Source organism: Rhinatrema bivittatum, chromosome 1 (assembly GCF_901001135.1).
Source record: "Rhinatrema bivittatum chromosome 1, aRhiBiv1.1, whole genome shotgun sequence".
In the NCBI taxonomy this organism is placed as follows: domain Eukaryota; kingdom Metazoa; phylum Chordata; class Amphibia; order Gymnophiona; family Rhinatrematidae; genus Rhinatrema; species Rhinatrema bivittatum.
The window spans coordinates 496,131,545-496,157,736 of record NC_042615.1 but is presented as its reverse complement, the minus strand read 5'-3'; the positions used below and the strand labels follow the sequence as shown (position 1 = coordinate 496,157,736).

At 46.1% G+C, this 26,192-nt stretch overlaps 1 protein-coding gene across 1 annotated transcript in view; it reads left to right on the top strand.

Moving 5' to 3' along the window:
- Positions 1–26,192, top strand: part of HAUS6 (HAUS augmin like complex subunit 6) — a 345,826-nt gene that overhangs the window by 302,568 nt on the left and 17,066 nt on the right. Inside the window, exons 15-16 of the mRNA XM_029608783.1 lie at positions 12,957–13,092; positions 21,626–22,699. Of these exons, the coding sequence (XP_029464643.1) occupies positions 12,957–13,092; positions 21,626–22,699 (1,210 nt within the window). The remainder of the gene's footprint in view (positions 1–12,956; positions 13,093–21,625; positions 22,700–26,192) is intronic.

Here is a 26,192-nt window from a genome sequence, read left to right as displayed (position 1 = left end):
GAGGCTTCTGTCAAACACCTTCTGAAAATCCAAATACACTTCATCTACCGGTTCACCTTTATCCACATGTTTATTAACCCCTTCAAAAAAATGAAGCAGATTTGTTAGGCAAGACTTCCCTTGGCTAAATCCATGTTGACTGTGTTCCATTAAACCATGTCTTTCTATATGCTCTACAATTTTGATCTTGAGAATAGTTTCCACTATTTTTCCCAGCACTGAAGTCAGGCTCACTGTTCTATAGGTACCCAGATCACCCCTAGAGCCCTTTTTAAATATTGGGGTTACATTGGCCACCCTCCAGCCTTCAGGTACAATGGATGATTTTAATGATAGGTTACAAATTTTAACTAATAGATCAGAAATTTCATTTTCCTGGCATGTAGCCAGATGGACTCAAAACGAATGGGTATAGTATCCGCGTGCTAGCAGTTGGAGACGGATCTGACGTCAGCACGGGTGTATATATACCCCCACAGGAAGCGTAGCAACTTAGTAATTTCCGTCTCCAAAGCAGTTTGGAGAGCCTGCACGCTCGCTGAGCGTGTTTTCCAAATCTACTTTCTATTTTCTACATTCTACTTTCTTTCAACTACAACTTCTACTACATCGAGCCCCGCACTCCTGCGGTGATACCCTAAGGTCCCTCCCCCAGTAGAGTTTCCCGGGTGATTTCCGTGATCCCCCGGAGGTTTAAGTCCTCGGTCCGGTGGCCGAATTGCAGCAGGGACATAGCCCCAGGGTGAGGTTCGGGTGAGGCATGGACGAGGCAGCGGGTGCATATCCTCAAACGTGGCGGTGAAGGTACTTGCCCTCTCCCCCCGCAGCCGGAGACCGCCCGGGTTCCAGCTGGGAAGCGCCGAGGATCAGGTAGGGCGTACATCTCTTATTTCTGGTCTCCGAGGAACAGAGGATCGGCGGCGTGGCACGCCGTGGAGGGCGCCATTTTGTGGGCCTTGTTCAGGTATTGAGCGCCCGTAATAGGCGCAGCTCTATGACTAAGCACATATTATATTCCTCATTGTGCGTATATTGCCTTATTGCTGAGAGCATATTGCATACCACTGAGCGTGTATTGCTAACCGCCTATTGCTGAGAGCATATTGAATGCCATTGAGCGTGTATTGCTAACCGCCTATTGCTGAGAGCATATTGAATGCCATTGAGCGTGTATTGCTAACCGCATGTTGCTGAGAGCCTATTGAATACCATTGAGCGTGTATTGCTAACCGCATATTGTTGAGAGCCTATTGAATGCCATTGAGCGTGTATTGCTAACCGCTTATTGCTGAGAGCCTATTGAAAGCCATTGAGCGTGTATTACTAACCGCATATTGCTGAGAGCCTATTGAAAACCATTGAGCGTGTATTGCTAACCGCATATTGCTGAGAGCATAGTGCTTATCATTGTGCGTATATTGTGAGCCGCATAGGGCTCGGCGCCTGTGGGCAATATTGCTGCCGCATATTCAGCGCCTGTTCTATTAAGCGTATATAGCTGCCGCATATTGTTATTATTGTTGAGCGCCTGTTGTATTAAGCGCCTATTGCTGCCGCATATTAACATTGTGCGCCTATTGTATTAAGCGCATATTGCTGCAGCATAGGGTTATTGTGCGCCTGTTCTCTTAAGCGTATATTGTGGCCGCTTTTCATTCAGCGCATACTTTTCAATGGAACAGAACGCCTCAGCGTCTTCAGCGGGGGCGCCGCCTGCCTCCGGCATTAAAGCCCTCGGCCTCTTCTCTGCATGCCAGCTTCGAGCCACGCACAGTGAAGAGCCAGACTCCCTATGTGCCCAATGTGAGGAGGCCGTGGGACCCTTGGGCCAGGACCAGTCTCAGCCTCGATTTGCTGACAGTTCCCCAGGGGCTACCCCGGATTTAGCGGGCAGTCTCGACCAATCGGGAATCCCGGGGGATCTTGTACCCCGGCGATTAGAGCCTGCTTCAATTTCCTGGGTGGATCTCTTTAAGGGGATTCATGCCTTTGTACAGATGCAAACGGCTTCCCGTCCAGGCCCTGCTGTTCCCACTGTTCCTGCTGTTCCTGCGGTTTCCGCGGTTCCTGCAGTGGCGGCTGCTGTGGCGGCTCCTGCGGATCCTGTTCCTGGACCCTCACGCCCTTATCGTGAGCGGGACCTCCCGCCGCTGGACAGTCCAGATCAGTCAGACCAGGAGTTTTCACCGGACGAGTCCGAACTCCCGGACGAGGGGGAACTTCCCCCAGGGATTGAGCCATATAGAACCATGAGGCGGTTCTTCCCTAAGGAGGATCTCTCCGACCTGGTGTCTCAGTGTCTGGCGGAGTTGGATATTACAGGTCCCAGTGCTGCGGTACCCTTGGCGCAGAACCCCCTGCTTGAAGGTCTTCGTCCTACAGCCCGCCATTTTCCATTCTTGCAAGCAGCACGACAACTGATAGATTTAGAATGGGCGGCACCAGCGGCTTCCTTCAAAGGGGGCCGGGCCCTGACGGGCATGTACCCATTGGCACCGGCTATCCAGGACCTGCTGGCGTGCCCTCAGGTGGACGCCTTGATTAGCGCTGTGGTCAAGCGCACTACTATTCCAGTTGAAGGGGAGACGGCCCTCAAGGAGCCTCATGACCGGCGACTGGACGCCATTCTGAAACAGACTTTTGAGGTGGCAGCTCTCTCTTTGCGGATTGCAACCTGCTGCACAGTAGTGACGCGTGCCTGCTTGTCACAGGTCAGGAACAACGCTCCTGCAGCAGACATGGAGTCCGCTCTCTCGTTCCTCACGGATGCTGCATCAGACCTAGTCCGAACAACAGCCAAGGGGATCTCATCCTCCTAAGCTGCCAGGAGGCAGCTCTGGATCCGGAAATGGTCAGCTGATGCGCCTTCCAAGACACGCCTCACCAGATTGCCCTTTAAGGGCTCTTTCCTATTTGGCAACGACCTTGATAAACTGGCCAGTACATGGGGCGCCTCTCCAGTGCCTAGACTGCCGGAAGATCGGTTCCGAACCAGCGCGCCTTTCCAAGGCCCTCCAGGGGCAGGAGTTCACAGCGCTTCATTCCTTACAGGAGTCGCTACCAGGCGCCGCGTCCTCAGGCCAGGAATCAGTCCTTTCGGACCAAGCAGTGCAAGAGGGGAGCAGGCCCGGGCTCAGGTCCCGGCCGCGCCTCACAATGAGAATCCGCCGATTCATCTGGGGGGACGGAGCCATAGGGGGCAGGTTAACCCTCTTCTACCCCAGATGGGTCGAGATTACGTCGGACCAGTGGGTCCTCGCCATCATCCGAGAGGGGTATTATCTGGACTTTCATCATCTCCCTCCGGACAAGTTTGTGGAATCTTCATGTCCCATACACAAGAAGGCGGCATTGGAAGCTACCTTGGCGAGGCTCCTGTCCTTGAAAGCCATCATCCCAGTACCTGTCTGGGAAGTGAATTCTGGACACTATTCCATTTATTTCATGGTACCCAAGAAGGGGGGCACATTTCGGCCCGTATTGGACCTCAAGTCAGTCAATCGATACTTAAGGGTCCCGAGGTTTCGCATGGAAACTCTGCGCTCTGTCAAGACCGCAGTACAGCCAGGAGAATTCCTCACGGCATTAGACTTGTCAGAAGCCTACCTGCATATCCCGATCCATCCGGATCATCAGTGCTACCTACGCTTCAAGGTTCTGGGTCACCACTTCCAATTCCGGGCTCTGCCCTTCGGATTGGCCACGTCACCGCGGACCTTCACCAAGGTGGTTGTCGTGGTAGCAGCGGCTCTCAGACGGGAAGGAATTCAGGTCCATCCCTACCTAGACGATTGGCTGATCAGGGCGAAATCACGAGAGGAGAGCCATCGGACAACCGACAGAGTGATCGCCCTTCTGGAAAGCTTGGGCTGGGTGATCAACCTCAGCAAGAGTTGCCTTCAGCCTTCCCAGTCACTGGAATACCTGGGAGTACAGTTCGACACCCAGGCAGACACAGTCAGTCTCACTACCAAGAGAAGGTTGAAACTTCAGACGCGTATCCAGTACTTGATGGGCACCAGTTGGCCCGTAGCTTGGGATTATCTGCAGGTTCTCGGTCTCATGGCATCCACCCTGGAAGTGGTACCTTGGGCAAGGGCCCATATGAGACCTCTACAACACTCCCTGCTCTCTCACTGGAGTCCCCGTCTACGGAACTATTCCACGCACCTACCTCTGCCTGCCAGAGTACGGACCCAGTTACGGTGGTGGTTGCAGTCCAACCACATGAGCAGAGGGTCGAAGATGTCCTCCCCCAAGTGGACTCTGCTCACCACAGATGCCAGCCTGAGCGGCTGGGGTGCACACTGCGAAGACCTCACCGCACAAGGGCGGTGGAACAGAGAAGAGTCCGCATGGAACATCAACCGTCTAGAGGCTCGAGCAGTCCGATTGGCATGCCTTCGATTTGTTCACAGACTGAAGAACAGAGCAGTCAGAGTGATGTCCGACAACGCCACCACGGTGGCATACATCAACCGTCAGGGCGGAACCAGAAGTCGACAAGTATCTCTGGAGATCGCCCCACTGATGGCTTGGGCAGAGGCAAATCTTCAGGACATCTCCGCCGTCCACATTGCCGGGAAGGACAACACCACGGCAGACTTCCTCAGCAGAGAACGCCTAAATCCGGGAGAGTGGCAGCTGTCACCCACAGCCTTCCAGATGATTGTGAATCACTGGGGGATTCCGGACATGGATTTACTGGTGGACAAGTCCAATGCTCAAGTACCCAGATACTTCAGCCGCAAGCGCGATCCGTTCTCCCACAGAATCGATGCCCTGGTGCAGCCATGGCCTCCAGGGACTCTGCTATACGCCTTTCCTCCGTGGCCTCTGCTGGGCGCCATCATCCACAAGATTCAGAAACACCGGGGCTTAGTTCTAGTGGCACCTGGTACGCGGACATGAGAAGACTACTGGCAGGGGAGCCCCTTCCCCTGCCTCCTCTCTGGGACCTTCTGCGTCAAGGTCCCATCCTCCACGAGGATCCAGCTCAATTCTCTCTTACGGTCTGGCCATTGAGAGGGCTAGACTGAAGAAAAGAGGTTACTCGGAGCCCGTGATAGATACACTCCTCCGAGCTCGCAAGTTTTCCACATCCCTCACCTATGTAAGGATCTGGAGAGTATTTGAAGCATGGTGCGATACTCATGGCTCCAATCCACATGCGACCACAATTCCTATTGTTCTGGATTTCCTGCAGGATGGGCTTCAGAAGGGTCTCTCCCTCAGCTCCATCAAAGTGCAAGTGGCTGCACTGTCTTGCTATGGTCCCAGGAGGTAGGGCAAGACCATTGCCACGCATCCAGATGTGTCTCGCTTCCTGAAAGGAGTTAAGCACATTCATCCGCCACTGACGTGGCTAGTGCCTTTGTAGAACCTCAACCTTGTTTTGGATTTCCTCGCGGGATCCACCTTCAGACCCCTTCGGGGCCTGTCTCTCCGTTCTTTAACCTTGAAGATGGTGTTCTTATTGGCAGTCTGTTCAGCACGCCGCGTCTCAGAGCTACAAGCACTGTCCTGCCGTGATCCCTTTCTGAGAATCACTCCAGAGGCTATCCATCTTCGCACGGTTCCCTCCTTTTTACCTAAAGTGGTCTCACAATTTCACCTTAATCAAACTATATCCTTGCCTACCACGGCGGGTTTGAAGAAATCTGAAGAAGGGCGTTTGCTACGCCATCTCGACATAGGCAGATTGCTGCCCAGATATCTGGACATGACAGAGGACGTACGAAAGACAGACCATCTGTTCGTCCTGCACAGCGGGAAACGACAGGGGGAAGCGGCCTCTCGGGCCACCATCGCCCGCTGGATTAAAGAAGTTATCAGAGCAGCTTACGTGGAGGCCGGGAAGTCTCCACCTCTACAGGTCAAGGCTCATTCTACCAGAGCACAAGCGGCATCTTGGGCAGAATCCAGGATGCTGTCACCTGCAGAAATCTGTAAAGCGGTGACGTGGTCCTCCCTCCATACCTTCTCCAGGTTCTACCGTCTGGATGTCCAGGCTAGGGAGGACTCGGCATTTGCGAGGGTGGTACTACATGGTCCTCAGGCAGCCTCCCGCCCAGGCTTTTGTACATCCCATTCGTTCTGAGTCCATCTGGCTACACGCCAGGAAATGTTGAGATTACTTACCTGATAATCTCCTTTTCCTTAGTGTAGACAAATGGACTCAGCATCCCGCCCAGCTGCCTGTGTACATGGGTTTCACCGATTCAAGGTAAGCCATGTCATCTGTTTCCATAAGAGCGTACACTCTACCAGGTGTCAACGCCTTCCGGTTGGGAATGCTGGCGGTCTCCAGCCACTATCAATCGGTCAGGGGAATCCTGTTTCACTTTTCACTGAGCGTCAGTACACACATCCATAACAGCTTTTGCAAGGAAGATTACTAAGTTGCTACGCTTCCTGTGGGGGGTATATATACACCCGTGCTGACGTCAGATCCGTCTCCAACTGCTAGCACGCGGGTACTATACCCATTCGTTCTGAGTCCATCTGTCTACACTAAGGAAAAGGAGATTATCAGGTAAGTAATCTCAACATTTTTAGTTCCTTCAGTACCCTAGGATGCATACCATCTGGTCCAGGTGATTTGCTACTCTTTAGTTTGTCAATCTGGCCTACATCTTCCAGGTTCACAGTGATTTGGTTTAGTTCGTCTGACTCATCGCCCTTGTAAACCATCTCCGGAACTGGTATCACCCCAACATCCTAATTAGTAAACAAGGAAGCAAAGAATTAGTTTAGTCTTTCTACAATGGCATTATCTCCCTAAGATCCCCTTTAACCCCTCGGTCGTCTAACAGTCCAATCAACTCCCTCACAGGTTTCTTGCTTCGGATATATTTTAAAAAGGTTTTATGAGTTTTTGCCTCTATGGCCAACTTCATTTCAAATTCTTTTTTCGCCTGTCTTATCAATGTTTTACACATGTTTCTTCAGATGGATCCTTCTTCCAATTTTTGAAGGATGTTTTTTGGCTAAAATAGCCTCTTTCACCTCACCTTTTAACCATGACAGTAATTGTTTTACCTTCCTTCCACCTTTCTTAATGCGTGGAATACATCTAGACTGCGCCTCTAGGATTGTATTTTTAAACAATGTCCATGCCTGTTGAACACTTTTAACCTTTGCAGCTGCACCTTTCAGTTTTTTTCTAACTATTTTCCTCATTTTATCAGTTTCCCTTTTGAAAGTTTAGTGTTAGAGCTGTAGATTTACTTATTGTCCCCCTTCCAGTTATTAGTTTAAATTTGGTCGTGTTATGATCACTATTGCCACGTGGCCCCACCACTGTTACCTCTCTCACCAAATCTTGTGTTTCACTAAGAATTAAATTTAAAATAGCTCCCTCTCTTGTTGGTTCCTGAACCAATTGCTCCATGAAGCAGTCATTTATTACATCCAGGAACTTTGTCTCTGTCAAGTCCTGATGTTACATTTACCCAGTCAATATTGGGGTAATTGAAATCGTTAACAAGAAAAGGGGCCAAAAAATGTATTCTTCTAACAAAAGCCTAAATGATGGTGTCAGCAAGCCTGGTGAATGATTGAGAAGACCGGTTGGGTTCTTTGCAAAAACCACAACGACAGGCTTGCTGACACAGTCATTTAGCTTTTGTTAGAAGAATACATTTTTGGCCCCTTTTCTTGTTAAAGTTTATACTTGGATTGCCATTTGACTCCTTTTGGTAATTGAAATCTCCCATTATTGCACTGCCAAATTGGTTAGCTTCCCTGATTTCTCTTAGCATTTCATCATCTGTCTGACCATTTTGTCCAGGTGGACGGTAGTATACTCCTATCACTATACTCTTACCCAACACACATGGGATTTCTACCCATACAGATTCTACTGAGGATTTAGTCTCTTGTATGATCTTTATCCTGTTGGACTCTATACCCTCCCGGACATAAAGTGCCACACCCCCACCAACTTGATCTGCACTTAGGGCCTCTGGTCCACCCAGAGTTGAAATGAAGTTGGCCATAGAGGCAAAAACTCATAATAAAACCTTTTTAAAATATATCCGAAGCAAGAAACCTGTGAGGGAGTCGATTGGACTATTAGATGACCGAGAGGTTAAAGGGGCTCTTAGGGAAGATAATGCCATTGCAGAAAGACTAAACTAATTCTTTGCTTCCTTGTTTACTAATATATGATCATGCCATTAAAAGTTTGTTCTGTTTCCATGTGCTGGCAGGGAGGCATAAACCTGTATGTTTGGACTGGTCTAACAGGATTCAAGGAAAGAAAATTAACAGGTAGGGCTAAATTTCTCCAAATCTTCCAGTATTGCAACTGGAACAAACTATTAACATCTATTTTTCGCAAAAGCCTGAGGGTTACTTAAGTTTCAATTTAAATAGGTGGCATCAGGTTTGGTATAACCAAGATTTTAAAAAATTATTTCGGGTGTTAAAAATTGTAGTGATGTTGTGCAGCATTTTTAAAGCTTTTTTTTCTGGTTATGATATAAATGTACGGGTGCTTGTGTAGTAGCATAATAAGATTTGAGCAATTAGCTTTTTGGCATGATTGATAAAAGATTATTCTCTTGGGCACAAAATTGGAGAAATCCCTTTATAAATGAAAGCCTTACCCTTAAAGTAGCTAAGAAACTTTAGCTAATAGTACATGGCTTAAATTTGCACATCTTTCCAAATATACTATGGAGAAAATTTTTAAAAAGATTGTTAAAAAAAAAATCAAAACAACTTTAAAGTATGAGTCTAGTATTGTATAATCTCTGCATTACAAGTAAAGTTTGTATAGGTTCTGGAAGGTGTAAAAAGACATTGGCATATAATTGTCTAATCAATATGATAGGAAAGTTTTGAAAGCGAAAAAGGTTTGGTTTTTTTTTTACTTGGACTATTAAAGCAAAAAGTACTAGAGAAATTTCTGTAGTGAATATTTTGCTGGGGAGGATTTGCTGAAGAATAGTGTGGCTCTGATAACACCTGATTATGCCAAATTTGCTCAATTTTGTTTTCCTGAAGTTTTTAATTTGCAGCCCAGTATGGAGCTGCTGGTTGATCATTCCCCTGTACAATTATAGGATTTGAGGGATAAGTAACTAGTGGCCTTTGAGTCTTATTTTTATTTATATACTGCCAGTACCAAAGTCCTAGGCCAGTGCTTCTCAACCTTTTTTACTTCATGGCACACTCTCAAGTTTGTTTAATCCTCGTGGCACAACAAACCAAATTTTGTGCAGTTGTCACTTTTCACCCTCTTCCCCCCCCCCCCCCCCCCCCCCAATTCCCTTTTCCCACCAGCAGAAGGAAATTAGCACCTTTTACTTGTGTGCCTCATTCTGCCAGCTTCAGTTTGACATCTGAAATTGTGGAACCAGTGGGTCCTGCAAGAGTACAGGGCCACCCACATTTGAACATCAGATTGAAACTGGCAAAGGAGTTTCATACAAGTAAGAAGCACTGCTCTCCTTCTGCCAGTGGGATGGAAGGTAAAGTTACCAGAATTCTGGTGGATGAATCTGGGACACTTGTTCCCTCTAGTGCTAGTAGTGAGCGAGCAGTTTATTTTGGTGGTTGAGGGGAAAGCCTGGTGGACTGTCTCCATGGAAGATTGTACTAATCTAATATCAAAATATATCTAAGGGCATGTTATTTATGTTTTGTAAATACTAAATATTTTTGACCCCAATACAAAAAGCCTCTGTGCTGGTGGGTATGTTCTGAATTCAAGAGAATTAATTATATACCAGAATAAATCAAAATTAGCCAACAAAATCCAGTTATTCCCAACTTGTAAATTCTACCTGTGACATTTCCATTTGAACTAGGTCACAGGATATTCTCCTAGGACAAGCAGGATGGTAGTCCTCACATGAGTGACATCATTGAGTGGAGCCCGGTAGGAAAAACTTATGTCAAAGTTACTGGAACATATGGGGCCCATATCCTGAATAATTTAAAGACGCTTAACTGTTAGTTGGTTTGATATATACGTATTTCCATTTCTTATGCTTTATTTTGTCAGGTGGGGGATTCGGATGTCATTTTTGGATGGATTTCACAATTTGTACCATTTCTTTCAATGACATCCTTTTTCTTGTATGCTGTCTGAGATTTACTTGTCTACTTTTCTTGATGTATGCCTCAAAATTGTTCATAAATAGTTTTTAAAAAAAGGTTTCTCAAAGGCAAGCAGGATGGTAGTCCTTACACATGGGGGACATCATCCGATGGAGCCCAATACACTGCCAACCACGTGGGGTGCCTCTTCAGTCTCTTCCTTTCCGCAGCTGCCTCGCGGTCATGAGCTTGTGCTTCTTTTTCACAGTCTTCCATAAATTTTGCTGTTTTTTCTCTTAACGTCATGTAGGCTCCCTCTTATTTTTTGCCAGTTCCGTTCTCTGCTACCGCAAATTTTCGCGGTCGAATGCAGACTGTTTCATTTCCCGGTGTCTGCCAACCATCGGCGCACTATATAATTTTTCTGATGGCATCGACCAGCTTTTGCCGTTGTCCCCGGACTATGTCCATCACGGATGCCCCACGAGGTCTGCATCCTCTACCTGGGGGCATCCTACGATGTTCGCAGTTGTGATCTCTGTGCCCAGATGATCCCTAAGGGCTGTTGGGCACGTCTTGACAAGATGGAAAAATTATTTGGCTCCATCAGATCGGATCTGTCATCTGCTTCAGGGGCCTCCACCCCACTCGGAAAGGAAGTTCCAACTTTGACCCCATTGGGGTTGCCCCCTCAACAGTTCCCCAAGCACGAGACTTGAGCTGGGGACCAACCACGGTCTTTGTCGTCCCCTTCCCAGTCTGGTTCCTTGCCGTCTCCCTCTGTTCCGGGAAAAGACTCTGGGGATCATTGTGAGCGATCAAAGAAACACAGACATTGGTCATTGTTCTCTAAGCCAGAGCATGGACAGGCATCTGCATCGGTGCCTCCCTGAAGCGGTCTCAGGCAGAGGAAGTGATTCCTTCCGACCCCCCCCCCCCCCCCCCGAAACCTCCAGGCGCCCTCCACCAGCACCTGTGGAGGTCTTGGTTCCCCGGAGGATGTCCTGATTCTGCTGCCATCTCCTCAAGCTGTTTTGTCCTTGGCTGCCTTTGATGAGGAGTTGGAGAGGCACGTGTGGTTGGCGGTCAGCCGGGCTCTGAGGTCGCAGTGGCACCAGGCCACGCAGGGCCTTCAGGATCGCATCAGAGTATCCCTGTCCCTCCAGGTCTCTTTATCCTGGTGGCGGGTACTCTCAGATTTGGAACAGGGAATTTCCTTCTAAAGTACCCCTACCCAAATTCTTAGTCACGGATGCATCCATCCTGGGGTGGGGAGCTCATGAAGAAGGGCTCTGCACTCAGGGCCTCTGGTCCGCCCAGAAAGCACGTTGTCTAATCAATTTCCTGGGGCTCCGGGCGATCAGGTACGCGCTGTGGGCCTTCAGATTGACTATCCGACAAAATTGTCCCTGCTTGTTAACATACCACATAGCTATGTGGTATGTCAACAAGCAGGGAGGCATGGGATTGTACCTCCTGTGTCAGGAAGCAGTCCAGATCTGGATCTGGGCCCTGTCCCACGGGATGGTGCTCAGGTCATGTATCTGGCCAGAAGAGAGAACATGATAGCGGACAGACTGAGTTGTGCCTTTAGATCCCACGGGTAGTCTCTGGACCAGGGTATAGCGAATTGGATCTTCTGCCTCTGGGGGAGCCTAGATGTGGATCTGTTCTTGTCCCTCTGCAACAGAAAGATGACTCAGTTCTCTCTGTACATGACAGACGGCAAACCAGCCTCGGACACCTTTGCCCACTATCTGGGCAAGGGTCTTCTATACACGTATCCTCTTGAAGCTTCATGAGGATAGAGGCCGAGACAGGTCTGGTTTCCCATCCTTTGGGAGTTGTCCTTTCGGAAACCGATCGGTCTGGGGACTTCCCCAGAGTTCATCACACAAGACCAAGGCAAGTTGTGGCTTCCCAACCTCCAGGCTCTATTGCTCACAGCCTGGATGTTGAGAGGTTAATTCTGCAACCGCTCGATCTGAGTCCTTTCTCCCTTCTTCTCCCTCAGTCCCTCCTAGTTTTCACCCCTTTTTCCTCATACTCTACTCTCTCTCTCTCTCTCCCTTCTTATCCCCTCCCCTGATATGCCCCAGCTTGACCTCACAATTCCTTTGCTGCCCCCAGAAGGCAGGAGCAGCAATTCATAATATTGTCAGCACCCTGTGCCCCTCCTCCAGCATTCACCACTTTTTTGCCCTGCCCCACCCAAGCATTGACCCACTTCTCCCCTCACCCCCTTTCAACATTTACCCCTTCCCTTCTCACAAATGATTTTTGCTTGACTGGAGCTAATGGTGGCTCCCTACTCTGCTCGTCAGCTGGGTCTCAGGTCTGTGTGACTCAGACATCTAGGCCCTGGGGCCCTGACTCTCCCAAGTGAGAAGAATTCTGTACTCTAGGAAGCAGATAGGAGTAGGGAGTGGACAAATGGGGAGGGGCTAGAACAGGGAGCAGAGGCTCTTCTCTGCCATTCACTGCTGCAGTACTGGCTCCCTGCCCCTACCCCTCTCTTCCAGTTGTTCTCAGTGCTATGGAGATGGGGCAGAGAACAATACCAAAGCAAAAAAGAGATGACAAACTTAAACAAATGAAAGATGCTAAGAAGGTAGTTAATAAGAATTTAAACAAAATGTAAACACATATATTCCCAGCTTTGCTTTAAATTTTGTTTGCAATGAACAGCAAAGCTGCAGACTGAAACAATATAACTGATTTGTCCTGCTGAACAGTTCTTGATGAGCTGCAACCAAATATTTTTTGGTAATTTTCAGATCTCTGATGCTGTGGCACAGTTAACAAATGCGGACTACTCCCCATTTACCAATTTTTTCAAAGTCCTTTTGATCATATTTTTATGTATTATTAGAAATAAACATTTAAAACTTGTATCTTTCTTACAGGTTGCTGATGAAATTGTGTCAGATTCACCCAGGAATGCTGCAGGGAGAGGAATGGAGTTAGATGATATTATTGGGTTGCTGGCTTCTAATCCTTTCTTAACAAGGAAGCAAATCCCAAGGACGCCGGAAAATTTAAGTACGTCTTGTAATCATACCTAAGTAAGAGATTTAGGACAGCTCATTGTATAGGAAACAATCATAGGAGTTGATTTGTATTATCGTGCAATTACAATATAATAATTCAATGCACTTTAGTAAATAATCCCCATTTGTTGTAATGTAAGTTTATCTTAAAATTATCAACCAAGGATGTGCAGCCAACATTTTTTTTTTGTTTGTTTTGTTAATTTTTAGTACACATTATTTTGATTTACTGCCCACTAACTGAAATGAGCCGTGCCAATATCACATTGAGGTCCCCAGGACACAACAGGAGGCCGGAGGTGGGGGGGTCTTCAGTTGAAACAGACCCCACATAAAGCGCCCCACTATAGGCTGAACAGAGCTGGGCATACCAGCAATACCCTGATGGTAAGTACACTCAGGTGTACTTTGACCAAGGTGGTTTTTAATTCAGCCTCTGAGAGGTGCCACAGATAGTCCAATAACTTCGGAGTGGTACAGGAGAAGGGATTGAAGCCATGCCCCTCGCACCAAATGGAGACGACCTCCATTTTAGCCGGGAAGACTTCCTGGTTGAAGGCTTCCTGGAAGTTACTAACACCTGAGATACATTGTCAGAGACGTCCAGGGGCCGTAGGACTAAGCACTCAACATCCAGGCCATCAGTGCTAATGCTCTGAGGTTTGGATGGTGTACCCTGCCCGGATCCTGCGAGACCAGGTCAGGCGATGTCCCCAGGCGGATGGGCTCCTGACTTACAGGTCCTGAAGGAGTGGGAACCAGACCTGGTGGACCTGTATGGGGACAAGAGCGTCAAGATAGTCTTCATTACAGCGACAGAGGAGCATATGCATACAGGAGACCTTTGCCCCAATGTCGGGCAAAGGCGTCCAAGGCTAGAAGTCCGTCTGTCCTGAACAGGGAGCAGAATCTGCTCACCTTGCAATTGTAGGGGGAGGCACAGCGATCCACGTCCGGAGTTTCCCAATGGCAGAATATCCGGGCCACCATAGCTGGATCCAGCAACCACTCGTGGCGGGAATGCACAACTCAGACGATCCACTACCACATTGTCTGCTCCGGCTAGGTACATCGCCCTCAGGAGCATGCCCTGGGACAGAGCCCAGGACCAAATCTGCACCACCTCTTGACAGAGGAGGAACAAGCCAGTGCCTCCCTGCTTGTTGATGTACCACATTGCTACCTGCTTGTCCATCCAGATCAGGACTGCCTTGTGGGACAAGCAGTCTGAAAATACCCAAAAGGCAAAACGAATCACATAAAGCTCCAGGAAGTTGATCTGACAGAGATTTCTGAGCCATCCACCGATCCTGCTTGTGGAGGTAGTCCACATATGCCCCCCAACCGAGGGGGGATACATCAGTGGTGAATACCACCTGAGACAGGGCAGCCTGGAAAAGGACTCCCTGCTCCAGGTTGGATAGATTCTCCCACCAATACAGAGAGACTTGGAGAGGCGGTGTGATGTAGACACGCGCCTCGAGGTCCTGGAAAGCCTGCTGTCACTGCAACTGCAAGGTCCATTGCACCCTGCGCATGCACAGACGGGCCAGTGGGGTGAAATGGACATACGCAGCCATGTGATCCAAAAGATGAAGCAGCAGATGAGCAGAAACCTGTTGACAGCTGTGGTCCAAGCTCGCCAGTGAGGACAAGGCAAGCACCCAATTGCAGGACAGAAATGCCTTGGCCTGAACCGTGTCTAGTCTGGTACATATGAAGTCCAGATGGCGTGAGGGGCAGAGGTGGAACTTGGGGTAATTGATGACAAACCCTAGAGATTGCATCACCTGGATGGTCAAATGCAAGGAGCGAAGTGCCCCCTGCTGAGAGGCGCTTTTGACCAGCCAGTCGTCCAAGTAGGGAGAAGACATGCACCCCCCTGACGATGAAGGTGCTCTCCCACCACTGTCAGGCACTTGAAGACCCGAGGGGTTGATGCAAGGCTGAATTGTAATACCTGATACTGAAATTGATCCTTTCCCACCACAAAGCGAAGATACTTCCTGTGACCCAGGAAGATCGCAATGTGGGCATAGACATCTTTCAGGTCGAGGGAACAAAGCCAGTCTCCTCTTCTGAGTAGCGCGACCAGGGTGCCCAAAGAGACCGTCTTGAACTTCTCTCTTTGAAGGAATTTGTTCAAGGCTCTCAGATCGAGAATAGGGAGTAGGCCCCTAGTTCTCTTTGGTATTAAAAAATACAGAGAATAGAACCCTTGGCCCTGCTGGAGGGGTGGAACGGGTTCTAACGCTACTGCCATTAGAAGGACAGAGAACTCTGTTAAAAGTATTTCTGGAGGAGCGGACGAAACCCACGATGGACATGGGGGTAAGTCCGCAGAAATGTCCCTGAAATTCAGCCGGTGCCCTCTGCGAACTATTGTGAAAACCCACTGGTTTGACGTAACGAGGGGCCAGCGGTCAGCAAAAAGGCACAGCCTCCCCCCGACTGGAGGGCAGGAAGCAGAGGATACCGCAAACTGACTCATGCTTCCAGTCAAAACCCTGTGGCGGGGCCCAGCTGGGTGGCTGGCTGAAGCCTGGGAGTCCACTGCTGGCGGGATTGACCCCTGGAACCAGCACGGGGCATGCGAGCTTGTGAGGCCGGAAGATAATACTTCCTCGAGCCTTGTCGTGAGGATTTCATGGCTGGCAGGTCGGAAGCACTATCTGACAGCTGTTGAAGGGTCTCATGGTTGTACTTCAACTGGGCCACTGCGTCCCTGACCTTATCCCCAAAGTGATTCTCTCCTGTACAGGACAGGTCTCCCAGCTTTTCCTGGACTTCTGATTCTTGTGGCCTGGTTTGGCCTCTGTTGGAAACAGGATACTGGGCTTGATGGACCCTTGGTCTGATCCAGCATGGCAATTTCTTATGTTCTTAAAGCCAGGCCATCCTGCGGGCGCCAATGCCTGCTGCAGCTACCCTCGCCGCTGTTTCAAAAACATCGAAGGTGGACCTCACCTCGTGTTTTCCTGCCTCCAGACCTTGCTGAACTATCGCTGCGAACGTATCTTGCTGCTGTTGTGGCAGGCATTCTGACATCTCCTGGACCTGCTTCCACAGGCTCCGGCTGTACTGGGTCATATATATAATTGGTAGGAGGCGATATAGGCGATGAGCATAGCGCCCTGATGAATCACCTTCCTACCCAGGGCATCTAATGCCCTGTGATCCCGGCCCGGAGAGCCAGAGGTGTAGGTGTGGGAGCGCTTGGCTTTTTTTGAGAATGGACTCAACTACCACGGACTGGTGTGGGAGATGGCACCTCTCAAAACCCAAAGCCTGTTGGACCAGGTAGATGGCATCTTCCTTTCTGTTAACGGGAGGAACAGACCCAGGATGTTCCCAGATCCTAAGGAGGAGTTCCCTCTAGGACAAGCAGGATGGTAGTCCTCACAGATGGGTGACATCATCAGATGGAGCCTGGCACAGAAATGTTTTGTCAAAGTTTCTAGAAACTTTGGCACACTGAGCATGCCCAGCATGCCACTATCTGCGCGCTCTTGCGGGGTCCCTCTTCAGTCTTTTTTTCTGCAAAGTAATTGCCTTGCGGTGGTGGAGTCCTCTCTTTAGAGTTTAGTTAACCGGGTAAGTGTAGAACTGCCATTTAGCTGTCCTATAGTTAGCCAGATAAACTTATCCAGCTAAATATCATTGAATATCTCGACTAAGTTAGCCGAATAACGGCTGAATATAGAGCCCTAAATTTCTCCGTTGTCATTGCTGATATCCTGAAAACCTGACTGGCTGTGGGGTCCCCAGGATATTTTATTTATTTATTTATTTAACATTTTTTTATATACCGAAGTTCTGGTAACAATGTTACCAATCACTTCGGTTTACATAGAACTTAGAAATGATTTAACACGAATGTCTTACAGAGAACAGGGAAAATATGGAACTTGGATAACATTGAATTGAATAAATAATAACTTATACAATATATACAATTTTAACTAGCAGAATTCCTATAAATTAGGTTAATCATGTAACAAGTGGTTGAAGATTGACAGGAGGGAAATTCAGATTAATTCAAGGATTATTAAGCAATGTGGGATAAAGAGATCATTAACCAGGAAGGTAAAGTGATATAAAAGATCAGTTCAGGTGTAGGCTTGTGTGAAAAGCCAGGTTTTGAGTCTTTTTTTGAATGTGATGGGGCATTGTTCGAGCCTAAGGTCTGCGGGGAGAGAGTTCCATTGGTTAGGACCTGCTGTGGAGAAGGCTCTTTTGTTGGAAGATATTTTGAATGGAGGTATTTTTATCTAACCTTTATGTGCAGATCTCAGTGGACGGGAGGATGAGTGTAGTTGCAAAGGTATCCTGAGGTCAAGGTGTGATGTTTTGTAGATAGATTTATGGATGGTAGAGAGTGTTTTGTAGAGGATTTTATAGGGAGCCAATGGAGATTCTTTAGAATTGGCGTAATGTGGTCCCTTTTTTTGGCTTTAGTTAGAATCTTAGCGGTGGCATTTTGGAGCATTTGTAGAGGTTTGTAGAGGTTTTAGGGCAATAGCTGGGAGCCCAAGTAAAAGAGAATTGCAGTAATCAATTTTTGAGAATATGATTGCTTGCAAAACTGATCTAAAATCTTGGGGGTGGAGTAAGGGTCTGAGTCTTTTTGAAGAAGCATTCTTTCACGGTGTTATTGATGAAGCTTTTGAAATTCATTGGTCATCCATGAAGACTCATAGATTTCTGACCCGGGGAGATAGAGGGGGTGCTGCCTGAAGTTGAGTGTTGGAGAGTTGGTAGTTGCCATCTTGGGTGATTAGGAGGAATTCTGTTTTTTTGGCATTTAGAATTAGGCAGAGATCAGCAAGGAGATTGGAAATGGAGAGGAAGCATGAATTCCAAAAATGAAGGGTTTCTTGGAGAGATTTGGTAATTGGAATGAGGATTTGGACATCGTCCGCATATAGGTAGTGGATTAGATTTAGCTTAGAAAGTAGATTACAGAGAGGGAGCAAGTAAATGTTGAATAAGGTCAGAGATAAGGAGGATCCTTGGGGGACGCCTAGACTTGTACTAATCGGTTGGGATTCTTTGTTGTTGATCTTAACTTTATAGAATCTGTCTTGAAGAAAGGATTTAAACCAGTTGAAGGCGGTGTTTTTGATTCCAATCTCTGCTAGTCGGTCAAGGAGGATTTTGTGGTTGACGGTGTCAAATGCCGCTGATAGATCTAGGAGGATCAGTAGGCATGGTTGTTTTTTCTTGAGGTTGAATAGAATGTTGTCAGTTAGAGAAATTAGAAGTGATTCAGTGCTTCGGGATTTACGGAAGCCGAACTGCGTTGTGGCAAGGATGTTGTTGTCATCTAAGAATTCGCAGAGTTGATGATTGACTATTCTTTCAAGGATTTTAGCTATGAAAGGGTGATTGGCTATTGGCCGAAAGTTGGCTGGATTTTCCGGAGAGAGATTTGGCTTTTTTAGAAGAGGTTTCAGAATAGCGAGTTTGAGAGGGGTTGGTACTAAGCCCTGTATTAGAGAGGCATTGATGATTTGAGCAATTGGTTTAGCAATAGCTTTGGCACAGGCTATGAGAAGATTAGCAGGAATCGAATCAAGTGGGTGGGATGCAGGTTTAAGTTTTTTTAGTATGTTTTCAATCTCTAGCGAGGATGCAAGGTCGAAGTCTTCCAGACTTGAGGTCTGAGATGGAGTTGATACTGGGAGAATAGATTGGGAGGAAGGATTTTTGTGATCCCGAAGAGGATTCAGTAGGTTGGATATTTTCTCCATGAAGAAGGTTGCGAGTTCATCAGCTTTGTTTGCAGCTTTATCCTCCGGAATGACGGTTGGGGGTGGTTTGGTGAGGGATGAGACCAGGGAGAAAAGGGCTTTTGGGTCATAGATGAAGTGGTGGATTTTTCGTGAGTAGAAATCTCTTTTTGTCTGAAGGATGGATATCCTGTATTGGTGCATGCTGGTTTTGAAGGCTGAATTGTTTGCAGAAGTGGGGTTTTTTCGCCAAATGAGTTCTTTGTTTCTCAGTTCCCGCTTTAAGTGTCTGAGTTCTGGGGTATACCAAGGCTTTTTCTTTTCTTTATTAGAGTTGATGGATTTGGAGATGAGGGCATTTCTGATCTGCTACTTTTTTGGTGATAGTGGACCAGGATGCGAGGACAGCGTCAGCGTCTGATGTGTTGATGTGTTTTAGTTCCTCTGAAAGGTGGGTGATGAGGGTTTCATGGTTGCATAATTTTCTGAATTGAACCGATGTTTTCGTTGCGGTAAAAGGGCTTGGGAGGTGAATGGCTAACGATGTGTTGATTAACTTGTGATCAGACCATGGGATTGGCAAGCAGGTTGCTGGAGCCATGAGGGAGAAACCTTGATTAATAAAAATTAGATCGAGGGTATGTCCGGCTTTATGGGTGGGTTCGTTTATTAGCTGATGAAAGCCCATGAGGTTGAGAGTGTTGATGAGAATTTCCCAGTTGGGTGAACGGGAATGAGCATCAACGTGAAGGTTGAGATCTCGGAGCAGTATGGCTGGTGAGTCCGTGTTGATGTGTCTAGCAATATTTTCTATTAGAGGAGAGGGGTCTGTATCGAGACGGCCTGGAGGAGCGTAGATGAGGCCTAGTTGCAGGTGATGTGATTTGAAGACAGCGAATTCAAGAGAGGGGGAGGAGTTAGATGTAAGAAGAGATAAACCTAGAATTTCTTTGGAAGCTAATAACAGACCGCCTCCTCTTTTTTTGGGTCTGGGGATGGAAAAGATATCAAATGTTTGGAGGGGAAGTTGATTGATCAAGGCTGTATCCTCTGGTTTTAGCCAGGATTCAGTAATGGCACATAAATCTGGTTTCTCTTCTTCGAGATAGTCATGGAGTAGGTGGGTTTTTATTGATAGGGATTGAGTGTTCAATAGAGTAATTGAGAATAAAGTAAGACCAAGAAGTTGGTTTAGAGGAGAGAGCATGATTGGTAATAGCCTTTTTTGTCGAGCTTGTAGGTCAATAGGTGCGAATTGTTTATTAGGTATGAATCTCCTGCTTTTATATAAGATAGGAATAGTATTGAGTGTCATGTTTGTTGAAAAAATAAGATGGGTGGGAAGAGGGGAGAGGCGTAATGGAACTTGAATGTAGGGGTGCCGAGCTGTCAATCAGTCAGTTGGAGAGTTGAAACAGCAGTAGGCTCCTTGGGGCTGTAAGGAATGATGAAAGGTAAAAACAATGGTAGGTCTCTTTGATTTAGGGTGAGCCCTGCCTATTGTGGTTTTTTCCTGGTTTTTGCCTGGTTGTTTGTTTGATGTTGGATCTTGGCAATGGGGCTATGTAACACTCCGGTGTTGCTTCGACTGGGAGGTCTCGGTGAACCGCAATGTAGGAGGGTCCGAGGTGGAGAGAGGTTGAAGGAAGGTGAAGATTAAGGGACTAGAAAGAATGTAGAACAGACTGTAGACGAATGGGCTCTGCTCAGGGCTTTCTTCGGGGTTGCACGAAGGGGCGCACAAAGGGGCCAGCCCCTTTGGCGCGTGGCGCCTCAGAGGGCAGCGATTTAAAACCCCTGCAAGGCAAGCTCCAGTTGGAGGAGCTGGCTAGTGGGCGGGGTTATGCTGGTCACGGCGCGGTTTTTCAGATTTTTTCTCTTTTTTTGAATTTTTTCGTTTAGGCCGGCTCGGTCGCGCTATCGGCGTTGAGCTTGTCCGGGTGGGGAGCGTGAGTGAGTTTGGGAAGCTCTGGGTTAGCTTATTAAATACCAAGCAAACACTTGACTTAAACATCTGTTTATTTCTGATTATCTGGTATTATTTGAGTTAGGATGTGTTTAAGGTTATAATCATTGACTAGAAAAATGTAGTACTCTTGAGGATTTTTCATTTGTTAATATTCAAATAAATAAAAACTGGGGAATGATGCCCAGCCTTAATTTACAGGCTTTGCTTTCTATTTTTTTTCAAATCTTGTTATGCAATTTGTAGACACTGATTGGACACAATCTGACCTTTTTTTTTTTTTTTTTTTTTACCTCTCTCAAATGGTTTTATTTTAACAAAAATGCTCATCAGCCACCTGCTATTGTAATTATGTTTTTTAGACCAGGGAAAAATAATTGTGCTTCTCTTTATTCATAGACTTTGATGTTTATATTCAGACACAGTCCGAATAGCAAAGTTAGCCAGATTAACATATCCGGCTAACTTTGGAGGCATATTCAACAGTGCAGCCATACTATTGAATATTGCCGGCTATTTTAATTAGTTAGCCAGCTAACTATAGGATAGCCCTTTGACTCAGCCAGACAGCTTGCTTAAGTCATACGGCTAATTCTGTATATCCTCCTAGTTAAGCATCTGGATCGCCCCTGACGTGTCCAGCTAAATTCTAGCCACGTAACTTATTATTCGGCTAGAATTTAGCCGGATAAAGGCTGAATATAGCTGGGTAAGCTAATTAGATGGATAACTTCTGTTATCCGTCTAAATGTTTTTTTGAATATGGACCTCTTTGTGTTTAGAATCTTTGTGGAATGATGTTTTATCTGGTCCACTCTAATTCTTAGTTTCAGACATCAGAAGCTCATGGAGAAAGGCTATCCAGACTGAGGAACCTTCAGAAATGCAGGAACATGAAGCGAAAGAAGCAACAAAGGAGTCTCCAGTAGAAGTGCAGTCTGCATGTAGTAATCAGATAGATTTAAGCTTGGCCTGCTTTCTATCCACATCTCACATCATAGACCCTAGTGATTCTTTGGAAGGGAAGCCTTCATTAAGCTGGGTGATACCTGTGCCCTGTGAGCCAGGAAAAGCTGCTTACTCTAATGAACTGAAAGTATGTAACTCAGCTGCTAGACTGAAGAGCCATGAAGGGCAGCAAGAATGTGAAAGTGAGGGAACGGTTTATGACAATTATACTAAAGGAAATGAAATAGTGGGAGCTTTTGACTTGCCAGTTGTACATAAAAGCGCATCTGTCATTGACAGTCCAAAAGCAGATGTTAAAATGACTGATAGCATCCTGAAAACCTCTTTGGTGAGACACGCAAATAGCTCCCTCCATACAACTTTATCATGGGATTCGTCTCAGATGATAGGAACTGATGACTTGGACAGTCATGAAGTTATCCAGTTTAGTATCCAGCATGAGACCCTTCCAGAGGAAGTTGGTGACCTAAGTCTTAATAGCTCCAGGAGCCTAGACACTGATGATGAAGGAAAAGAGCAAAGTAAACATAGAGAGAATGAATGCAATTTCCTTGAAAATGCAGCTACAAAAATGCAAGTCTCTCCAAGACCCAGAGTGGATTTACAAGCTATTCGATATAGGTATGAAGCACTGAAAAGGACATTTAAAAATACAGTAAAAGATTATGAGGAAGGCATATATCAGTCTCCTGTCAGGAGATTTGTCAAGCAGAGATCAGAGTCAAGTTTGTCCCAGAAAGTGGATCTAGAAAGCAATAACATGTTCAGTCCTATAGATAAGATGTACACTCTGGATTTTGACTGTTTAAAGACTCCTTCTCGTTTGTCTATGGATGAAAGAAAACTTTCTCTTCCTCAGTTGATCTCATTTTCTCCTGTAGAAGAAGATTTGAGTTCAAAACATGACATTCTGCATAAGTTGGAATCTCCTGGTAAGTTTGTATGTAGATGACAAGAAACCTAAAATTTTACTTTACTGTATCTTTAACTCTTGGGTTCTTTCTGGACTTTCCTGGTTTTAATTCAACCATTCCTCCTTCTTCTTTTCTAGTTCACTAAATGCATTTTGTTTTCCAACTTTCATGAAAAATATGTAAAAATATTTTTCTGCTTTAAGTATTTTATTTTTATTAAAAATGTTTATATACGGCCTTTACAAGTAAGATTGATTAAAACGGTTTACAAAAAACATGAGAAATATAATTACAAATCATAAAAACAAAAATAGAAGAAAAATGTACATAAAAACTAGTTTAAAAAACAAGCATTATTTTACAAAAACAAGAGAAAAAAGTAGTGCCTGTGAATCTGTAGACAAGATTGAAATATACTATGGTTATTTATTCATTGTACCTGGTCGTTTAATGGAATATTGTATGCCATCTGGAAGAGGTATGTCTTTAATGATTTTTTAAATTGATTTCTGTTAGCAATTTGACAGTTTGGTATGGAATTCCAAAGAAATGGACCTGCCACAGAGAAGGCACATTTTCTTGTAATGTGTAGTCTGGCAAGCTTTGGTGAAGGAATTTCCAAGAGGTTTTTTGACATGGATCTTAAATGTCTGTCAGGTTGATAATACAAAGAGAAGAACATAACCAAGTAGATGAAGAATTATATATGAGTGGATTATTGTTAGAATTTTGTATTGTATTCTTGATTTTATGGGAAGCCAATGGAAAGATTGAAGAACAGGAGATATATGATTACGTTGAGAGATACCTGCTAGGAATGCGTGCTGCAGTATTCTGAATCAATTGAAGTGGCTGCAAAGTAGAATCTGGTAAACCTATAAACAGCGCATTACAGTAGTCCAAACAGGAGAAAACTAAAGATTGAAGAACTGTACGGAAGTCGTGTAAGAAAAGCAATGGATGAAATTTTTTTAATAAATGTATTTTGTAGAAGGACTTTTTTGTAAGTGCTGAGAGATGTTGAGTCATGGATAAGTCAGAATTAATTATAACTCCTAGATTAGTGGCTTGATTGGTAATAGGGACAGAGATTCCATTTAAGGAAAGATGGGAAGGTGGAGCAAGTCTAGAATCAGAAATAGACGAAAGATAGACAAGTTCAGTCTTAGATGTGTTCAGTTTGACATTGTGTGAGAGCCATGTATTGATGGTATTGAAGTGTAATGTAACTGTAGATAATGTAGTGGCTTCTTACAAAGAAATAATGTAAGAATGCTCCTGTTTTTGAGATCCCATGTATCTCTCTCCTAATAACTTTGGCTACATTTTTCTAGAAGCTTCACAGAAAATAAGCTTATAATGCAGCAGAGTTTATCATTCATATCGTATGCACAGCTGCCAAAGATTCTCACCTTAAAAAAAACAAACAGAATTTTAAGACATGTAGCACACTGATTGGCCATATAACATTCTGAAAAGTCAGGAGTTCAAGACTTAGAAAATGAATGAGAGAAATCATGTGTGGTGATTGCTTGCTAGATTGTAAACACTGACAAAAGATGCTAACAAACTGCAGATCGGCATTTATATCACAGCTTGTTCAAGCCCCCCTGAGTTTATGACTGAAACAATAAAGCAGACTGTCAAAAGTTAATCATTCTTTAATTTTAAAAATAAAACTGTTTGTGTTAATTCCAGCACATTTTGGGGCCGATGCAACACAGTGCGCTCAGCCGGATGCGGGTTGTGTAGGCACGTCCTAATCCCCTTATACTATAAGGGGATTAGCGCCTCCACAATACGTGTCCAAAGCCCAGGAAACTAATAGTGCTCATCACATGCAAATGCATGTGAATGAGACTAATAGTTATTCACTCCAAATGCAAAAAAAAGTGCGTCCAATACACACATTTTTGCGCTCAGAAATTAACGCCTGCCTAGAGCATGGCAATATTAAGTCGGAGGAATGAAAGATTTAAACATTTTTTTTTAAAGTGCTGGTGGTCAGATTCAGGAAACGGACACTTGGTTACCCAGCATCCATTTTCTGAACCCATGGCTGTGCGCCAGTTAAGAAAATTAGCATCCGTTTTCTAAACCGGCGGACAGCCGATCGCTCGCAGGCACCAGTTGTCAAGGGGGCACGCAATCGACCCTAGCACCTCCTTGACAGCACAACCCCTAATTAAAATATTGCATGGTGCCCCAGGAGAGGTACCTGGGGGCGCTGAAGACTGAGCGCCCGCTTTCAATGCATTTTTATTTTTTTTTTTGCATTGGCCCCTTTGTAACTCAAGAACATACACGTATGTATGCTAAATGACTTTGACATGTTCCTTGAATATTAAGGACACTCAGCCCCTGGGTCATGCTGCTCGTGCATTGTAAATTCTGTAAATAGTACACTGTTCTTGTGTGCTTTTTGTTTCCAAGATGGAGGACAGGGCTGGAAAGAACCTGACTGCCAGATTGCTTGAGCACCTAAAATTTAGGCCCTAGTACCTGCCACTTGGTCCAAGCAAAGGAAACATTGCTGTAGTTGGTCCTGGGCAGAGAAGCTGCTACTGGGGTAGCACCATCAAAGAAAGGGGGTGGTGGGGAAGAGAGAGAGGCTAGTTGGGAAAAGAGAACAAAATGTCAAAACACAGAGAAACACAATTTTAAAAAACATGAAAATAAAAGGTAAAAATGAATAAAGATGCCTTCTTTCTCACAGGACAAGCAGGATGGTAGCCCTCATATGGGTGACATCATCAGGATGGAGCCCAATCACAGAAAACTTCTGTCAAAGTTTCCAGAACTTTGACTAGCCCCTACTGGGCATACCCAGCATGGCTCTAACCCTGCAGCCAGCAAGGATCCCCCTTCAGTCTTCTTTTTTCCGCGCAGCAGTAGCTTCGCGGTTTAGGAGTTCTAAAGTGATTCCTGACAGGAATTTTCCTCACGTAATTATTTAAAGTTAAATTGCTCCACAGGGATCCCTCCTCTAACTTTTCTTTGACTGCGGTACTCCGGTAAGTTTTTCTCCAGTTTTCCGTCGATTACCGTCGAGTTTGGCCCATGCAGCCTACTGGCCATCGACTGTAGCGTGGCTCGATTTTTTTTAATGGCCATGGCATCGGAGTTCCGTCGGTGCCCGGACTGTACTCGCACCATGTCTATCACAGACCCCCATGGAGCCTGTGTAATGTGTTTAGGCCGTGAGCATGATGTCCTGACTTGCACCAAATGTGCCCTTATGACACCAAAAGGTCGCAAAGCCAGAATGGAGAAGATGGAACTCCTCTTCCGTGCTCAGACCCCAACTCCATCCATTGCATCAATGTCATCGGAACCGGCACCGTAGACTTCGCGCCAGCATCGATCACCGACTGGTGACCGATCACCATCGACGTCTTCACGGCAATCGACACCCGATACTCCCCCTCAGGATCGAGGGGATCACAGGGAGAGACATCGTCATCAACATCGCAAGACTCTGACTGTCGAGGGAGCGAAGTCATCGACCGAG